General features: G+C 37.5%; 1 protein-coding gene across 1 annotated transcript; it reads left to right on the top strand.

Moving 5' to 3' along the window:
- Nucleotides 1-120: 120 nt before the first annotated feature.
- On the top strand, nucleotides 121-13,649 carry Dazl (deleted in azoospermia like). Its single transcript, XM_026778401.1, has 11 exons — nucleotides 121-303; nucleotides 2,588-2,734; nucleotides 3,109-3,200; nucleotides 3,679-3,730; nucleotides 4,228-4,291; nucleotides 4,378-4,517; nucleotides 5,938-6,009; nucleotides 7,630-7,680; nucleotides 8,366-8,479; nucleotides 9,856-9,954; nucleotides 13,399-13,649. Exons 1-11 carry the CDS (start codon nucleotides 121-123, stop codon nucleotides 13,459-13,461), a joined length of 1,077 nt encoding a protein of 358 aa, XP_026634202.1. The 3' UTR covers nucleotides 13,462-13,649.
- Nucleotides 13,650-19,040: the final 5,391 nt, after the last annotated feature.

Raw genomic sequence — 19,040 nt, 5'->3', positions numbered from 1 at the left:
CTAGCCCCACCCCACGCCTTGCCCCACCCTACTGGCGCGGCCCTGTGGACACCATTGGCCAGGCCCTGTAGGCAGTGGCACCTGAAGGGCCCGGTGGTTGCTCTGGGTAGGCTTTTGCGCATGCGCGTGCAGGAGGGGAACCAGGCAGCTGGCCACCTGAACCCAAAGCAACTCTGCTACAATGGCAGCACAGAGGAGGCTGCCGGAGGAGATGCGAGTTCTAGGCTAGCTTGGGCGGGCTACAGAGCCAACCCCTTCCCGGGGAACAGTAACGAGTGTGTTGGTAGCCATTTCGCATATGTTGTATTTCATTTACACAGGTTTCCCCATTTTAGCGGTAAAGGAAGAAAATTTATATAATTTATGACGATGTTAAAGTTGGGCAATTTCATGTAAATATTTTAGTTGTAAAATTACTTGCCAATCTCAGTTAAAATAACAGTACTGTAAAGTACTTGTGGACAGTTTTCTCCATTAGAGTTAGAAATTTAATGAAATCAGACTTACTATCTGGGCCGGTATTTGTAACATACATGGCAATTTGCTTACTATGGTGATTTAATTAAATTTCAAAGAACATTATCCTGGAATTTTTAGTAACAATATTCTCAACTTCTAGCTATTTTTGATGTGGATATTCAAATAAATGTTATTGTACTGTGGAGAGTTGATGTGTGATAGCTTCCAAGTTCGTTGTTAGTATCCTAATATTTCTCAATTCATTTGGAGGTAGAATTGATTGTCTTATACTTAATAGTCTGTTTTCAATATGCTATTACATTTATTAATGGATAAGATATTTTTCTACCAAGTTCAGTATATTTTGTGGATAATCTCAACTACTGGAGGCAGTAGGGGCCAGGTGCCTAAGGCAAGAGGATCACTTGAGTGCCTCAGTAGTTTAAGGCACCCACCCCCCTTTGGCAACATAAGACATTATCTTTAAAAATAATCATAGAAGGCAGAGGAAGGTGGAAATCCATGACTCTGAGGGCAGACTCATCTACATAGCAAGCTTCAGGTCAGCCAAAGTTAAAAAATTACGCTATTTTGAACATTAAATTCTGACTTAATGATTATTTGGTTGTAGAGTGTTTTTGGTCTTGTTTTAAAAAGCATCTATTGGTTATGGGTGTTTTAAACACTAAGTGAAGCATACACTAAGTAGCATCTCTGCCTGTGGTTCATGGCTTGTTAAAATGAGTACTTTTGCTTTGTTAGCTTTGAGTGCCATCTACTGGATAAAGGCCAGGGTATGGTGTGCCTTCTTTAATACATCATTACACTATGAAGATGAGACAAATTTTATACTTACCCTAATTAAGCAGGAAGCCTAAGCCCAAATCGAGTGTCCTATAATATTTGATGCTTTATTTTTCTCATTGTTAAATTTTCCTCAAATACCCATCTTTTGTATAAAGAAAATAATTAGAAGACATTTGAGCTTTTTTTCTAATTGCTTAATTTTCAAGCAAGGAATTCAAGATCCTGAACACAGGTAATTTATTTAAGAGCAAAAAAAATCAAGTTCTTCCCCAACAATCATGTTTCACTTCAATTCTAGGGATATCACACACAACAGTTTTCAGCACATCCTTATACAGGTTTTGGTACCAGCAATTCTTGGTTGGTGGCGGTGGTGGTTGTAGTTGGCATTATGGGATACTGAAGTTGTATCCCTGGCTGCCTACCTACCAGATGTCAGACATTTACCTCACTGGTGATATCCAGCAATATCTCTAGATATTAAGTGGCCCTGAAGCACTGAGAATCAGTGCATTTATTACTTCTTAGACTCTGATACAGTTATCTGGTGAAGTATAACATCTCTAAATAAAAAAGCATCCATGCCTTGTGTTACAGACATCAGAAATAAAAAATTATTTATCAAATAAATGTAGCCTATTTTCATTCATAAGAGACAGTTGAGGAAGGGAGTCCTATAAAAATTACAGAACCACTGTTTATGTTTTGAATTTATTTTTTGAATGAAAAATTGAGAAGAGTTGGACAGATGTAGAAAAGCAAATCTAGTCAACTTTTAAAGAGTTGAAGATACATAGCATATGTAGTAGTCCCATTTAGAAAAAAAGTAAAATTGTATGACATTAAGAAAAGGTAAAACATTAATCTTTTTACTCCCTGTCATTTCACTGTCATGAAATATTGTTGAAGGGAATTTGCTGTTCAAAAGAATAAGGTGGTTCTTAAGTAGGAACACAAAATAGCCTCTGAGCTGGCTTGAGCTTTTGAAATCTGAAAGCCCAACTATGACAAGTCCACACCTACTACGAGGCTACAACCCCTAATCTTTTCAAGAAGTGACCATTCTTACTCAGATTAACACACTGTTTTAAAAAAGATGACTGTGAGAAACATCATATTTCAGAAAGTATTTCATCCTTTCGTTTAATTTCCACACCAGTTCTCTGCTAATTGCTGTCCCTGAAGCTAAACTAAGCTGTATAGGTAGGTGATTTAGAGTAACACTAACTCACGTTAAATATAAAAGGTATATTTTTTATACAGTTTGTCATATGTGTTTGTGTATATGTATTTTTAAAATTGTTTATTTTCTAAATTACAGTCTGCCACAGCTTCTGAGTCTCCAAATGCAGCTGTCTCCAGGGAGGCCAGCACCCAGTCTTCATCAGCAGCCACCAGTCAAGGATATGTTTTGCCAGAAGGCAAAATCATGCCAAACACTGTTTTTGTTGGTGGAATTGATGTTAGGGTATTGTATTCATATTTTGTTTGCATTTTAAAATACATTGTGAAGCCAGGGGGTGTTTGGGTGAGAAGAGGTGGGAGTAGTGCATGAGCCCTGGACTTCCAAGAGGAGCCCTGGCAACAATTAAGAGGCTCAAAAATTTTATTTAAAATGTTGTGGATGATGGGATTTGATGTGTAGACCTAACAGGGTTTTTCGTTGTTGTAAAGTTTTGCAGTTTTGGTTTTAACCCATAGAGACTAAAACTACACTCATCAAAGTAGAGTAATTTCGGAATACCAGAGATTGGCTTGCATATAATCAGATTTCTTTTTCACAATGCAATTAGAAATCTTGAATGCTTAGTTTTTACTCTCGGAGTTCATTTATTCTCATAGATGGATGAAACCGAAATTAGGAGTTTCTTTGCCAGATATGGCTCAGTAAAAGAAGTGAAGATAATCACTGATCGAACTGGTGTGTCGAAGGGGTATGTAAATATATTTGCTATAGCTACTGTTTATAGAACTGAGCATGGCTGGAGAGATGCCTGGATATCAGACAAGACTCTAAGTGGGCATTAATAAAACTTGTTGCTGTTGGTTATTTTATGGATAAAAGGTTTTTTTTTATCAGTTTATTTTCCTAGTATTTGTATTTTGGTATTTCCTAACTCACACAAATCTAATAACATGAGTTATTAGATTCCTTCTGCACATTTCACAGTATCTTAAATTTTAGCTGTCTTGCCTTACATGATCTTTGTTAATGAATATTAGCCCATTCTGACATTAGGCTAAGAGAACAAAGTGGTATTTATAGAGGATCTGTTGTCTATGTCTCAGCATATTTAGGACAGTATATTCATCTTCTATTATCACCATTTCTGCTATTTTATAGAATATTAGATAGTGTAAATCATAGTACTATGTAGTTACGATTTTGTATTTCATTTATCTGCTTTCTAGCTATGGATTTGTTTCATTTTATAATGACGTGGATGTGCAGAAGATAGTAGAAGTAAGTAATAGTCTTACAGAAAATTTCTTTAGCAATGCTTTAGAGTTGAAAAGTACTGGATATTCAGTCTTATGTAAAATACAAGGAAAAATAGGCTTCGTTTCTGTTTAAAATAAAAAAAAATTCTTTTAATTTTTGTCTTTTGAGACAGGATTTTGCTGTAGCTTTGGAGGCTGTCTTGGAACTAGCTCTGTAGGCCAGACTGGCCTAAAACTCACAGAGATCTGCCTGTCTCTGCCTCCTGAGTGCTGGGATAAAAGGTGTTCGCCACCACCGCCTTGCCAAAATGTAATTTTATGTGGTTAAACAAAACCTGCTTGCATTGGGGGCCTTTAGCTTTACCAACTAGAGACAGAGTTAGAAATGGGAAGAATGGCTTTTCAAAATTTAACTTGATGCTTTGAGATGCTTTGATTAGAGTTCTAAGGCTGAGCACAGTAGTATTTGCCCAAGTCTCGGAAGTGAAGGATTAAATTATCACTTGTTACTGTTTTTAGTCACAGATAAATTTTCATGGTAAAAAGCTGAAACTGGGCCCTGCAATCAGGAAACAAAATTTATGTGAGTAAAACCAGAAATTGTTCTTGATAAAACTGTTTAGGTTTTCAGAGAACTCGATGTAAGTTTTTCTCTTGTTTCTTTTAAAGGTACTTATCATGTGCAGCCACGTCCTTTGATTTTTAATCCTCCTCCTCCACCACAGTTTCAGAGTGTTTGGAGTAGTCCAAATGCTGAGACATACATGCAGCCTCCAACCATGATGAATCCTATAACTCAGTATGTTCAGGTAATAACAGCCTGCATTCTTGTTCTTAGGTTTGTTAAGTCTTTTTAAGCTCTGAAATCATATGCATGGTTTGGATGTTAACTGTAATACAGTTCAGTCCTTATTGGAATACTTGAAATGGGAAGAATATGTTTGTTTATTCTCATTCTTAATTGCTGTTTTCCTCATGCTGAAATTAAATCTGCCTCTATGTAATTTGTAAGCCTTTATCCTAGAACCTTCGTAGCCACATTAGATATATTTCTTTTTTTCAAAGTTTATTTTTCAGACACATAAAGTATATATAGAAGAATTTTACTATTGCCTTTTTTTTCAAGTTGAAGTTCTATAAATGTTCAGGAACAGCTTTGCATATCCTCTTAGTTGGTTCTTCCCAAAGAAGATCAGTTCATCTGTGTTTGACCTGCAGTGAATTCCAAATGCCTCCTCATGTAGGTTGTTGACACCTGGGTTTATTTTAGCTCTAAAATTGATAGGCTTTATCTATAAATCATAGGTTTCTTGAATTTAATTTGAGCTGGGTTAATATTTAAATTTTCATGCTTACTATGCCTATTTATGCTAAATAACATTCTTGGTACATTTTACTTTTATGCTTTTCAATTTTAGAGACTGTTTTTGGCAAAAAAATATAATAATGTCATATTTATTGTGTGTGGAATACAGACTGCATCTTGCCTAATTTTTCTTGTTCAAAATATGACTTAGAAGAAAATCTATACTTATTCCTAATATTGTGAGTCATTACTGATATAAGGCATTTGTGTGCTACTACTTGCTTTTAGTCAATAAATACTGAAGTATAGAAAACAATGATTTATCCGGGTGTGGTGGTGCTCGCGTGATTTACTCGGGAGGCTGAGACAGGAGGATCTCTTGAGTTCAAGAGTTCTGGGCTGTAGTGCGCCATATCATACTAAGTTCGGCATCAGTATGGTCCTCCCAGGACCAGGTTGCCTAAGGTCGGAAAACAATGATTTAATCACTTCTCCAGTTTCAGATTGTAATTCCTTAACTTTCAGAAATTAAATGAGGCTGTAGAAAAGTTAGAGCTTCTCTGTTCTCTTAACATTTCTATGAGTGCCTTATCTGTGAAGGTATTTTCATAAAGAAACAGAAGATGTTATTTATTGAACTCCCTTGCTAGAACTGTACATATAATCCGTGTACAGCAACTTCCAAAGGTGAATTTTGGCTTAGAAAAGCAGTCATTTAAGTTGTCTTTTTCTCCTTCCTACGCAGTGGGTTATCATTTGACAAGAAATATTTTCCTCATAAAACCAATCTTTTAGACTCCTGAATTGCTATATATATAGAAAAACAGAAAAAAATACTTTTTTGTTGTATTGTGAATGATACTCTTTCTCATTTTCTCAAATTTATTTTACTAATCCAATTTTTCTGTGAACTTTATTCTCAGGCATACCCTCCTTATCCAAGTTCACCAGTTCAGGTCATCACTGGGTATCAGCTGCCAGTTTATAATTATCAGGTATTTTTTCCTTTAATTGAAAATGACTTGGCCAGCACCTGTCCTCATTCATCCTATCCAGATCTACTCCTTATATAAACAGGCTTGTAAGGTGTCTTAGTGTTCTAGTGCTGTGAAGAGACACCATGACCACAGTGATTATTATAAAAGAAAGCATTTAATTAAGGCCAATTTACAGTTTGAGGTTTAGTTCATTATCGGCGTGGCAACATGCAGGCAGACAATAGTGCTGGAGAGGTAGCTGAGAGTTCTACATCTTGGATCCATAGGCAGCAGGAACAGACAGCCCCTCTCTCTGTCTTGGGCTTTTGACACATTTCTTCCAGTGACACATTTCTTCCAACAAGGTTACACCCCCTTTCTTTTTATTTAATTATTTATTTTTATTCCATGTGCCTTGGTGTTTTGCCTACATATATGTCAGAGAGGGTTTCGGATCCCCTGGAACTTGAACTGCAAACAATTGTCTGCCTAGTGGGTGCTGGGAATTGAATGTGGGACCTCTGGAAGAGCAACCAGTGCTCTTAACCACTGTGCCATCTCTCCAGTCCCCCAAGGCTACACCTCTTAATCCTTTCAAATAGTGCCATTCCCTGGTGACCAAGCATTCAAGTATATGGGCCTATGGGGCCATTCTCATTCAGTCCACCACAAAGGAATAATAATAAAGTATGTTAGAGAAAACTACCATAGCAAAACTGAGCCAGGGAGGAAAAAACACAGAAGGAAAAGAGCCCAAGAGAAGTCACAAGAATTAGAGATCCATTTGTTTGCACACTCAGGAATATCATAAATAACTAAACTGGAAGCCATAATACATAGGCAGAGGAGCTGGTACATGCAACCTCAAGTCCTGTGCATTCATAAGAGCTTTGATTGTGTTGATTTATAGGGCCATATTCTCCTGGTGTCCTCTATCCCCTCTGACTCCTCTTCCCCAGGGTTCCCTAAGCACTGAGGAGAAGGACTTGAATTATCAGATAATTTAAGGGAATGTAAAATAACTTGGAGATACTACTTTGGTCTTTCTTTATATAAAATTGCTACATAGTGTGCTATATAAATGATCTAAAATTAAAGGGAAGTAGAATTAGTCTATAATTCAAACATCAATATTACTTAGAGGTAAATATTTTGACAAGGAAAAAAAACATTTGTTGAGACTGTTTATGAAGATTAAGTATCTTCTGTTCTTATTTCAACATACTTTCATTTCTGTCAAATATCTTAAAAATCCATGTTGACTTAGAAGTTTTTATAAAATAGGTTGAAATAAAAATACTACCCAGTACCGAATTTTGATTGATAGTGCATAATTTTGCTAGATGCTATAAAATAGTAGTTTCATGAATTTCTTCCAATAGATGTGACCATATTTATGATGCATAACTGTAGCTGTAGTAATAATTTCCAAGTGCTCCTGTCTTTTTAAATTTTCCTGAATGCCAGGTTCCATTTGAGAAAATGTGAGTTTTATATATGGAAGAAACTGAAAAATGCACAGATAGTACTGTTTTGTAATAAGAAATTAAGAGCATGATAAAGACTGTAACATTGTCTGATTATCTCTTTTGAAAAGATGTGTCGGTGTTTAAATAATCTTTGTTTTCTTTTCTTAAGATGCCACCGCAGTGGCCGGCTGGGGAACAGAGGAGTTATGTTATACCACCGGTAAAATGAATTAGCTGAATGTACTCTGCTTACTTAGTCTTACAGTTTTCTCTGATATATTTCTTTTGCAATATTGTGTAGGTTTATAAATATTCTAATTACCTTATTTTAGGTATTTTACTTTATGTAATATACTCACATGAGAAAAAAAACCTGCTTTTTGTTTTTCACATTATTGTTGTAAGTCCAGTCAGTGGATGCTTCATAAACAATAAGTTTTTGGTTACTTATTGGCATGATGTATAATCAAGGAAAATATTATTAAATATTAGATTCAGAGTTACCATGTGGTCTTTCTAGAATCTGCCTGAGTTTGCAACTAAAATAAAATACATAGAAGAGAAACATTTTACCCTTAAAATTATTTTATAAAAGGAATAAAAGAAGGTGATGCCATGTATTAGTAAACCACCTGAGCTTCTGTTAACTTTCATAGATAAAGATTGGGTATTTGAAAAACAAAGTGAGAGAATTCTCAGGTACTCCGTTAACTACATATTGTCGTTACTTAAACTCCTACTGACTTTCATGTTGACAGAGGCATTTTTAAAATAAAAGACTTCATTTTAAAACAGTAATTTTAAACATTTAGTTTAAAACAATTTCTGAAAAATAACCTTCTAAAGAATGACTTAGAAATGTATCATGTTTCTTGTTAATTATACTTTTATCGTTTTAAATTTAGGCTTATACAACTGTTAACTACCATTGCGGTGAAGTTGACTCAGGAACTGAAGTTTTGTCAAATGAATGTTCAGTTCATGAAGCTTCTCCAGCCTCTGGAAATGGCTCACAAAAGGCAAACATCTAATTTTATTTACTGCTTTTAAAATTTATTTTATATTATGATTCTTTGACCTATTTGCCACGATTTAAAAATAAAAGTTACAACCTGCAGAGCTCAGAGGACTTAAAGCTGCAATTAATGTACAAGAAAATAATACCTCAGATAACCCAAACTTGGAGTTTCTGATTCCTTTGTTGTATCTTTTCTTCTAATTGCATTTTTCTTAAATCATATTTTAGTTACTGGTCTATAGTATGATTTGGTAGAATTCAGTGGCCAGATTTCTACTATTAGTATGAATATTTGCCATGCCTTTTATAGTTTAAATATTTTATTTAGCAAAATAGTAATATGTATTATTTATGATACTCTGAAAATATTTATGACATTAGCTTTTTAAAATGGTAATTGTTTGATACCGAATTAGATAGTCTGTCTGTCCTCCCTTCCTCCTTCCCTCCCTCCCTCTTTCTTTCCTTTTTGTTGGTTTTTCGAGACAGGGTTTCTCTGTGCTTTGAAGCCTGTCCTAGAACTAGCTCTTGTAGACCAGGCTGGCCTTGAACTCACAGAGATCTGCCTGCCTCTGTCTCCAGAGTGCTGGGATTAAAGGTGTGTGCCACCACCGCCTGATTTAGTCATTTCTTTAATCATGTTCTCATCTCAAAATTCTAATTCATATTGTTGAATAAATAAAGAAGTAGACATGTTGGGAAAAAAAAAACGAAAGATTTCACTGGACAGATCCCTCATCTGTGTGTGCTAGTGAATAAGAAAATTACGGAACAATAAGGAGTTCAAAACTAGCATTGGCTACATGGCCAGTTTGAGGCAATCCTAGGGTTACATGAGATCCTGCCTCAAAAAGAACAAATTTTGCACACATAAAATTAAAATAGCTTGTTGAACAATTATACTAACATATCTCCCTGAATATGTTTTTGAAATATTAAAATGTTTGATTCTTTCTGTAATAGGGAAAAATCAATGCTTCAAACAAAATACCATAGTTTTAATAAATACAAATTTTTAAATTTGCTAAAATACTAAATTTAGGCGGACTATATATAAAGTAAACAATAAATGGTAAGAATTTGATGTTATGAAAGATTTTCTTAGTAGTGTATATGCTCAATATACTTTCAAAAAGCCATTAGCAGGCTGTAGAGATGGCTCAGCGGTTAAGAGCATTGCCTGCTCTTCCAAAGGTTCTGAGTTCAATTCCCAGCAACCACATGGTGGCTCACAACCATCTGTAATGGGGTCTGGTGCCCTCTTCTGGCCTGCAGGCATACACACAGACAGAATATTGTATACATAATAAATAAATATTTTAAAAAAAGCCATTAGCAGTGAATAAAAGATGTAGTCTTTAAATTTCCTTGTTTCAGAAGTCTGTGGACCGAAGCATACAGACGGTGGTCTCTTGTCTATTTAACCCCGAGAACAGACTGAGAAATTCTCTTGTTACTCAAGATGATTACTTCAAGGTAGGACAAGAATAGTATGCAGAATAGAATGTGTGTGTTAATACTGAAACTTAGTTTTTCCTGTATGTTTTTATACATGTTTTTATAGTGATTAATTGAAGTGTTTTATTATACAAACCCTTGATAAACCATTATAATAGTTGTGTTTTACCCAAAGTGTGTTGGATGCTATGCAAATCTTAGAATAATAAAGTTTGTCTTTAGGGAAGAAAAGTTTTCAGGAGGTTGAGTTGATGAGCTGTTGGGCACATGGCTCAGTGAGTAAAGCACTTACTGAGCAAATGTGACTTTGAACTCAGAATTTATAAATGGCAGGTGGGTTTAGCAGCCTGCCTAGAATTCCAGTCCTCAGGGGCAAAGACAGGATCCTGAGCAAGCTGTGTAGCAAGGTCAGTCCCTATCAGTAATCTGTGTGTTCAGTGAGAAAAGGTAGAATGCAATCAGACTCCAGATGATGTTGACCTTTGACTTACACAGTATGCACACAAACTACAGAGAAATGGTAAGCAATATAAAAGGTTCATGAGAGTTGGCAGATAAAATAATTACTTGACCACACAGAAAAATTTGAAATCAGAATGTAATTCATAGCTGTAGGATTAAAGACAAACAAAAGAACTACTCGGTTAATAGATTTGAACATCGTGGAGAATGAAAAGGAATAAAACTGAGGAGGGGAGGTTGAAAATAACCAAGTGAGAAGTCAACAAAGTTTGAGTTTTTAATATGTTCACATTGCACAGATCACTTACATTTTAGGACATTACATTTAGAGTTTCTATGTGGTGCCTTCTATGTGATGGTTTTATTTGAGGGTTAGAACTCAGGAACTTGGCCATGCTGTAATCACATGCCTTACTACTGAGCTGTTCTTCCAGTCCCAAGACTTTACAAGTGTAAAATGAGAATAAGTAGAACACAAAGTCTCTAAGGTTCTTTTACTTTTGAGTCCAAATATGAAGTCTATTAATTGGCTAGTTCATTGGAGAGAATACTGCATTCTGGGGAAGATATTTTGAGATAATAAAGGATAAGTGTAATATGGATGTCATATAACTCATTTAAAGTTTATAATTCAATGAATTTTTAGTATTTTTTACTTATCTGTACAACCATAAGTCAAATTTAAAAATGTCTTAGCCATTCCAGAAATAAACCTCTTGCTTATTTTCATTTCTAACTTACTAGGCAGTGAAAGTTATTACCTACAGTGTGTTTGCAATATAATGAGCAAAAGATGCTCATTTAAACTTTTTCTACACAGTGCAGTATGTAACTGCAGCAGTTTGCCCCAAAGTTCTGAAAGTGTTAAATGTTTGAAAACAAAAGTGTTCAAAATTGAGTTTTCACCTTGTGTTGGAAAGAATACTTCCCTTTGAAATCTAGAGATTTCTTTCTCTCTAGTTAGGAATCAGAAATTAGTAGAGAAACCTGCTGTTGTCTGGTGTGTGTGTGTGTGCGTGCGTGCGTGCGTGCGTGTGTGTGTGTGTGTGCGCGCGTGCATATGTATGTATGTGCGTCTGTGTGTGCATGTTCACAGATCAATCAGAATATTTGTGTGGAGGCCCATAGTAGATGTTGGCAATTTTGGGATCCCAAGTTCTTGTCCTCCTGATTACAGAACAAGCACATGGAGCCACAGACCTATTATAAGCAACTAAATACTGTTTGTTATTGAAATTGAATGTACTGTGTATTTCCATCATCATTCTTTTAACTTCAGCCCCATAATTTTAATTCCTAACTAACATCTAAAAATGTGTACATTCGTGACCAGTTTTCTAGGCCCCGACCTAAGTGGGATGTTATCTTATTGACATGTACCTGATAATGTGTGTACCTTGTGTACATGTGAGGGTACTTCTAGCAGTCAGATAGACATTGGTGTCTCGCCACCTTTTTGAAACAGGATCTTCTGCCGAATCTGGAGCTTGTCCATTTGGCTAGACTGGCTGATGTATGCCGGAGGGATTTGTTTATTTCTGGTTCTGTTCTTCCAGCACTATGATTATATAGTACACCTCTAATACTAGCCCTTTAAAGGGGGTGCTAGGGACCTGAACCAGGCTTGCAAAGCAATACTTTGCCAAATGAGTCACCTCTCCAGTCACACAGAAATTTAGGTAGAATGTTCACATAGAACATTAGGTAGAAAAATTGAGAAATTTAAAGTATACAGAAAGATCACCAGTGTATATACAAACATATCTTGTATAAGAGATTTGAGAGATTTGAGCAATCCTTAGGTCTTCATACCCATGGGGGAGAGTGTTCCTAGGACCCACCCCTTGAGAAAACATTTTAAATATTCTTACCTTTGCTTCATAAAGAATAATACATTTCCACAGATTGCACTTAAAAGCCCCTTTCTTTAAATGCTTGGACTACACTTAAATTCCAAATGATGAAAAAACAAAACAAAACAATTTCCAATCGGCTGTAACCTGTGTCCGAGTGTTCTTTGGTGCACAGATTGCACTAAGCCTTAAATATACAAGATTTTGAGCTTTTTTTTTTGTTTTTGTTTTTGTTTTTTGAGACAGGGTTTCTCTGTGGCTTTGGAGCCTGTCCTGGAACTAGCTCTGTAGACCAGGCTGGTCTCGAACTCACAGAGATCCGCCTGCCTCTGCCTCCCGAGTGCTGGGATTAAAGGCGTGCGCCACCACCGCCCTGAGCTTTTTAATAAAAATAAAGGATTTCAAATTGAAACACAGTAAGTTCTCAAATATGGTTTCTGTCAGATGGAATAGTTAATAAAAAAAAATAGGGATTTGTTTGTTTCTGTTGGGAAGGTTTTAATTCTCTCTTTAATTGTATACTGGTACTTTGCCTGTGTGTATGTCTGTACTACATATGTGCCTGATGCCCACAGAAGCTAGATAAGAGTGTCTGATCCTTTGAAATTAGAGTTAACAGTTTGTGAGCTGAAACCACCAGACCATTTCTCCAGACCCAAGCCTTGGGGTTGTTTTGTTGGATAGTTCTTACTTTGTTTTGCTGGCGAGGTGGCTCATCAAATAAAGGCAGTTGGCACAAAACCTGGTGATTCATGTTTAATCCCTGAAACATATATGTTTTAGGAGAGAAACTGCACATTGTCCTCTTGACCTCCACATAATGGGCTATGCATGCCTGCATGCATGCTTATACACACAAAATAAATTCTAGTGAAAAAATTAAAGAGTAGTTTTAAGAATTTTCTGCTGTCTTTAAATCATTATTTAAAATGGTACTAATTGTAACATTTCTGAGTTTACTGGAATTCTCTTTTAATTTTGTCATTTAACAAAGCCTTACATTTATTGTTGGACAGAGTTCCACCAAATGCCTCACCTTTCCTCATTCACTATATTTAAACTTAAACCAACATACTATTTCATAATCTTAGATCAGTAATGGTAGTATGGAATTTTCAGTGGTTTAAAATAATTTTGTCTCTTCTAGGATAAAAGAGTGCATCATTTTAGAAGAAGCCGGGCAGTCCTTAAATCTGATCATCTCTGCTAACTTTGTAGTCTCACAAGGTTGTTAGTTTTGAATATTAAGAGATGGAAAGGTTTTACTATTACAGAATTTTTGACAAATCACACTCAGATTTTGTATTGTATAAAAGTTATATTAGATTGCCTAGTTTTATGTTGAATGTGTTAATTTGATGTTTAAATAGAAACTGGTTTTGTGTTCATTATATAGTTGAAAAAATAATTGCAAGTAAGAAATAATTTTCAAATAATTGAAAAATAGCTGAAAGGAATAACTTTTAAGACTTAAGGACTTGTAATTGTAATTAAAATTGCCATTTTAAGAGTTCAAAAGCAAGTACTAATTTTCAAGAAAAAGGATTTTATAAACCTATTTTGAAAGGTCGGAATTTTGATAGTTTGGCTACAAGCATTTCACTTCTCAACAGGTACCTGAACAGTACAGTATTCACAGTATTGTGCTTTACATTTATTATTTGTTTAAACATTTGCCACAAGAGCAGAATTTTTAGAACTGCATTTTTAATCAGTGGAACTCAGTATATAGTTAACTTTATTGAAGTCTTCCTTATCTAAGCCCAGGAAACAGATTCTTAACAGTCCAATCAGTGGGTCTTACATTTATACAAAATATTTTACCCTTTTGCTAGAATCCACACATATGCACATATTTATTTGGTTGGGATGGTAATTAGGATATCTGAAATTCTGGGTATAATTTTGTTTAAAGAATCCGAGACAAACTAAACTATGCTAGATGTATAAGCTATTCTCAGTGAGTAATACTCTTTTTTCTAAAAATGCTAAACTCAACGGCTGTCTTAAAATTGTGCAAAATACTGGCATTAAAGAGTGCTGAAAATTTTTTATGTCACTTAAAAGTTAATCAGAGTATCTGAAAGAAATTTTTATAAAAACATTCAAAATATAAGTTGTTACAGAGTAAATAGATTTTTAGTTTTGTTAGTCTCTTGTATTTCCTTTTGTAAAGTAAAATATGTCCAAAACAGTCAAAGTATGTAATTTTGACATTTCTAAACCACAAAATTTGTTTCATAATTGTATCCCAAGAATGTGGTAGTTAATCTGTTTTTAAATTAGATGGTCTCTTCATTGGATATTATACATTGTAACAGCAGAGAGACTGTGCCCACAGTTGTTTTCACCCGTATTCCCATTCTGTCAGGATTTGTTCCATGGTATAAAGTAGGCAAGTAACAGTTGTGAGCAGTTCAGGGGCTAAGCCTTAGGAATGTAGCTCTGGTGATAGATACCGTCTGACCTGCCATGGGTCATGTCATAAGTGTCCATAATGATCTTAACTCTTAATTTCTGTATCTGAAGGACAAAATCTTTTTAAGTCTCCAAGAGGTCAGTGTACCAGAAAACTAGGAAATGTGCTGAAATTTGTTCTTTTGTTTGTCCCTTTTCCCCCCAGTGCATTTGTATTTTTTTTGTGTGTTAATAGTCTTGCATGTACCACTCTGTGATTAAATCTCCAGCTTACTATGAATGATATCCTAAATTCTAAAAAACAATTGTAATTGTTGATGTATGACTTAAGGAAAAGTAAGGGAATAAATTTTCACCTGCTGTTTTGTTGGAGCCAAGTATTTAAGAGAAGGGGAAAAGAAAAGTACTGAGCCTTTCAAAATGAAAGATTAATTTTAAACTTAAAAGTATGTTCCTATTACCTATTGCTGATACTATCTTTGCATAAACGAATAAAGCTTTTTTTCAAAAATATCATTGACTTACTGTCATATCTAAAAGATGGGAAATTTTGGTGGATAGTGTGTGACAATGTATAAACCCCTGTGATTAAAATTGCAAATAGTCTGCATTTTCTAAGATGGCAGCTAATTATAAAATTTTGAGACATTTTCTTTCTACAAGATATCATAGCCCTGGTTCTGCACCTGGGTGGTAGCTAGGTTGTTCAGTCCACCACCTCTTCCTCATCAACAGGCATGCTTCCCAGAACCTCCCTGGCTAACTCTGCAACAAGGGATGGTTCACCCCACACCATTACCACCAAGGCCAGCTCTTCTGTGCTGCCCAAGTGAGGCTCAGGGGCCACTCAGTGTGGCAGCTGGTAAGGAGCAGGGCCAGTTCTCCCACTTCTATGTGTACCTCCCTCCCCCCAGACCAGCACTCCTCTCTCCTGCAGGTGGTGAAGGGCAAGGGGAGGAAGGCATCTTTCCCTCACCCATACCACCCACCATTTGGCAAGTGTGGGGGGTTCAGCTCTTCTGCTTTCACACCCCTGCCAACAGGGTCAGCTCTGCTGTGCTGCCTAAGCAAGGTGCAGGGCATGCTGTCCTGGTGCTGCAGTTAGTGAGGGGCAGGGTCAGCTCTCCTGCGGGCCACAGGTGGTGAGGGGGAGAGGATATCTTTTCTTCACCCATGCCACTACATGGCTGGCGGGAGGGGCAGGGCCAGCTCATCCATACCCTGGCCAACAGCCCCTGTTCTTTCCTTCAAGCCCAGGGCAGTCCGACCCAGGCAGATGTTAATGGCGCTGGGCAGGCTCTGACCAACCTATTTTTTTTTTTTTTTTGGTTTTTCGAGACAGGGTTTCTCTGTGGCTTTGGAGCCTGTCCTGGAACTAGCTCTGTAGACCAGGCTGGTCTCGAACTCACAGAGATCCGCGTGCCTCTGTCTCCCAAGTGCTGGGATTAAAGGCGTGCGCCACCATCGCCCGGCCAACCTAACTCTTAAAAAGAGTTGCTTGATTTTCAGAGGCTTAGTCTACTAACGTGGCAGAGAGCATGGCATCGTGCAGGCAGGCATGGACCTGGAGAAGTTGATGAGAGCTACATCCTGATCTGCTAGCAGAGAAAAGGAAAGCTTTAAGGTTTCAAAAGGCCATCATCTCCAGTGACACTTTCTTCACAAGGCCACACCTCATCCTGCTCAAACATTACAACAGCTAGGAACTAGACACTCAAATATATGAGCCTATGAGCTAGTTTCTGTTGTTTTAGTTTTTCGAGGCAAAGTTTATCTTTGGCTGTCCTGGACTAGCTTTATAGACAAACCTGGCCTCAAATTCAGAGATCCACCTGTCTTAAAGGCATGTGCCACTACAGCCTGGCTGTGGGTCTATTCTTACTCAAACAACCACGGCACGTATACCTTTTTTATGAGAAAACTACTATGGCACTAAAAATGGTAGTTTTCATTGCAGTGCACGAACAGTGGTCCCCATTGGGAATGCTGAAGTACACTCTGACGTTACTTACCTGGGCAAGGTCCCTCTCATTTTACATGGCAATGGAATGCTTTGTTGCCCACTTCTGGGACTTTTGTTTATGTCCGCAGATATACTATAGATTGGCATTGCATTTGCTTCACATAAGAGTGTTTCCAAAGTAATTTCTCTCAGTATCTCTGCAATAAAAGATACACTCACTGCTCTGAAAGTTTGAAAAAAATTGTAAAATTATGTTGAGAAGATTGGTACTTGATTCCATTTCTATTTCTAGTTCAAGCCCTATGAGTTCTGCAAAAGGAAGTAAGTGCAGGAATTCTTGCAGATAACTGGTGTATTTTAGTAGTTAATAAGCTCTAAATAGCTAACTCTAATAGAAAATTGATTCAAGGCTATACAGGATACAAAGGAGTGGCTTTGGGAATCATCAAAGATTAAAATTGATATTTAGTATATCAACTGATGAAATTAGAGTTCATTTTAAATATGTATTTTTATGCATTTGTATGAGTATCCATGCATATATACACATGTGCATATATGTATACCAACTACAGCCACCAATTTAACTGTCATAACCAATGGCTTCTCTGGTGCAAGATACACCGTTGGGTTAAGACCTGTGTCCTCTTGATGACCCAAATACTTTTGGTGCAGCTAGGTCACCCAGAGAAACCCAAAATTTATGCCTGTTCTCAATCCTGCTGCAGGAGGAGAAAATAGTTACCTGATCCACCACCAGAAGAGTAGGAGTTCAGCTCCTCGGTGTGCAGTTTATGTCCCAGTAATGGATGCAAGTGGAAGACCCCAAACCCTCCATCTTTGGAGACGCTGCTGGTCTTTAGAGCCTGCTAGAAACAGTCCATTGGAAACTTCTAAGGTAAGAGGACTTTGGAGGATTTTCTTTTCTTTTTTTTTTTTTTTTGGTTTTTCGAGACAGGGTTTCTCTGTGGTTTTGGAGCCTGTCCTGGAACTAGCTCTGTAGACCAGGCTGGTCTCGAACTCACAGAGATCCACCTGCCTCTGCCTCCCGAGTGCTGGGATTAAAGGTGTGCGCCACCACCGCCCGGCTGGAGGATTTTCTTTAACAAACATTATTGAGAGTATGAAAAGTATCAGGTTACTCAAGGACCTGATGAATTGCCTTCTGGGTTTCTGGAAAGGCTCTGTGACACAAATTGGGTATTTACCCATATAGACCCAGATGCTCCCCTAAACAAGCGAACCACTGGTAGTATCATCATGCAGCTGGCTCCAGACGTGAGGCGAAAGCTCCAGAAATTAGAGATATTTGAAGGAATAAATAGGTCTCAACTTTCATAAATTGCTCAGGAAGTTTACAACAGCAGAAGTTGAAGACAGAGAAGGAAGCTCTCGTTGTGTTCTGCCCCTGCGGAAACACAAAAGAGAAACGAGGCAAACACAATGGTAAGGGATTTGTGGGCTCAGTAGCACTGTTTGTTGGGGCCCTGAGTGCAGATCTGTTGGAATTTAGACAAAAAATACCCACAAAGCGCCCTGCTCCAGTATGTGCAGCTGGCCTTGTGGTGAACAGTGAGGAGGAGTGTGGACAGGCAGCAGAATGGCTAAAGTAGTCCTTCGAGCCCCGAGGTAGAGTCTCAGTCACACGCCTTAGACATAGCCTAGATGAAGGAAAGCAGACGCTTCCCAATACCACACTTCAGCCATCCTGCAAATCCCTGCCCCACATCAGAAAACAAAAGAAGTGTGGGGATTCCTGGGGGTTGGCGGCTACTGCAGGCTATTTGCTGAGATGGCCAAGCCCCGGTACCCTTTGGAATGAACTGAGACAGAGCAGGAGGTCTTTGAGGCATTAAAAAAGATCCTGCCCCAGCTTTGGCCCTCACAGACATCCCTAAGACATTTCTCTTACATGTGGATAAGACCAGAGGCATTGTCTAGTGGGACCTCATATGCAAACCCCGGGATCCTGGGAAAAACCAGTGGCATATTTATCCAAGAGATTTGACCCAGTCATAGTTGGATGGCCAGTGTGTATAGGGCCACAGTTGCTACTTCCCTGATGGTAAAAAAACAAGCAGACAAAAAACCTGACAAATTTAACTTTAGTATACAAACTGTTCCAGACAGTCTCACGCTGTGTTGAGACCCTTTTGAGAAGGGAACCCAAGAGATGGATGTCTAGTGCCTGGGTATCCCAATACCAAACCCTGCTTCTGGATCAGTCTCCTGTCAGATGATGACCCTGTGTGTCCCCTGCATGACTGTCTTAAGGTGACTGACATGATGCGATTTGTCAGCCTGATCTGACTGACATCCTGTTGGTGACAGATTTACATATGGGAGAAGTTTCAACCAAAATGGGATCAAGCCGTGGTGATCCAAGATAGGACTATCTGGGCACAGTC

This window comes from Microtus ochrogaster, unplaced genomic scaffold, assembly GCF_000317375.1.
Source record: "Microtus ochrogaster isolate Prairie Vole_2 unplaced genomic scaffold, MicOch1.0 UNK137, whole genome shotgun sequence".
NCBI classification, from domain to species: Eukaryota; Metazoa; Chordata; class Mammalia; order Rodentia; family Cricetidae; genus Microtus; species Microtus ochrogaster.
The sequence above is the reverse complement of the archived record's forward strand: the minus strand, read 5'-3'. Positions and strand labels throughout refer to the sequence as shown.

Excerpts from the sequence above, each read along its gene's own strand:
- Dazl (XM_026778401.1), top strand. The coding sequence starts at position 121 with ATGCGCGTGCAGGAGGGGAACCAGGCAGCTGGCCACCTGAACCCAAAG. Across the intron at positions 304-2,587 it reads GTAGCCATTTCGCATATGTT|TCTGCCACAGCTTCTGAGTC; the intron begins GTATTTCATTTA and ends TCTAAATTACAG. Across the intron at positions 9,955-13,398 it reads CTCAAGATGATTACTTCAAG|GATAAAAGAGTGCATCATTT; the intron begins GTAGGACAAGAA and ends TGTCTCTTCTAG.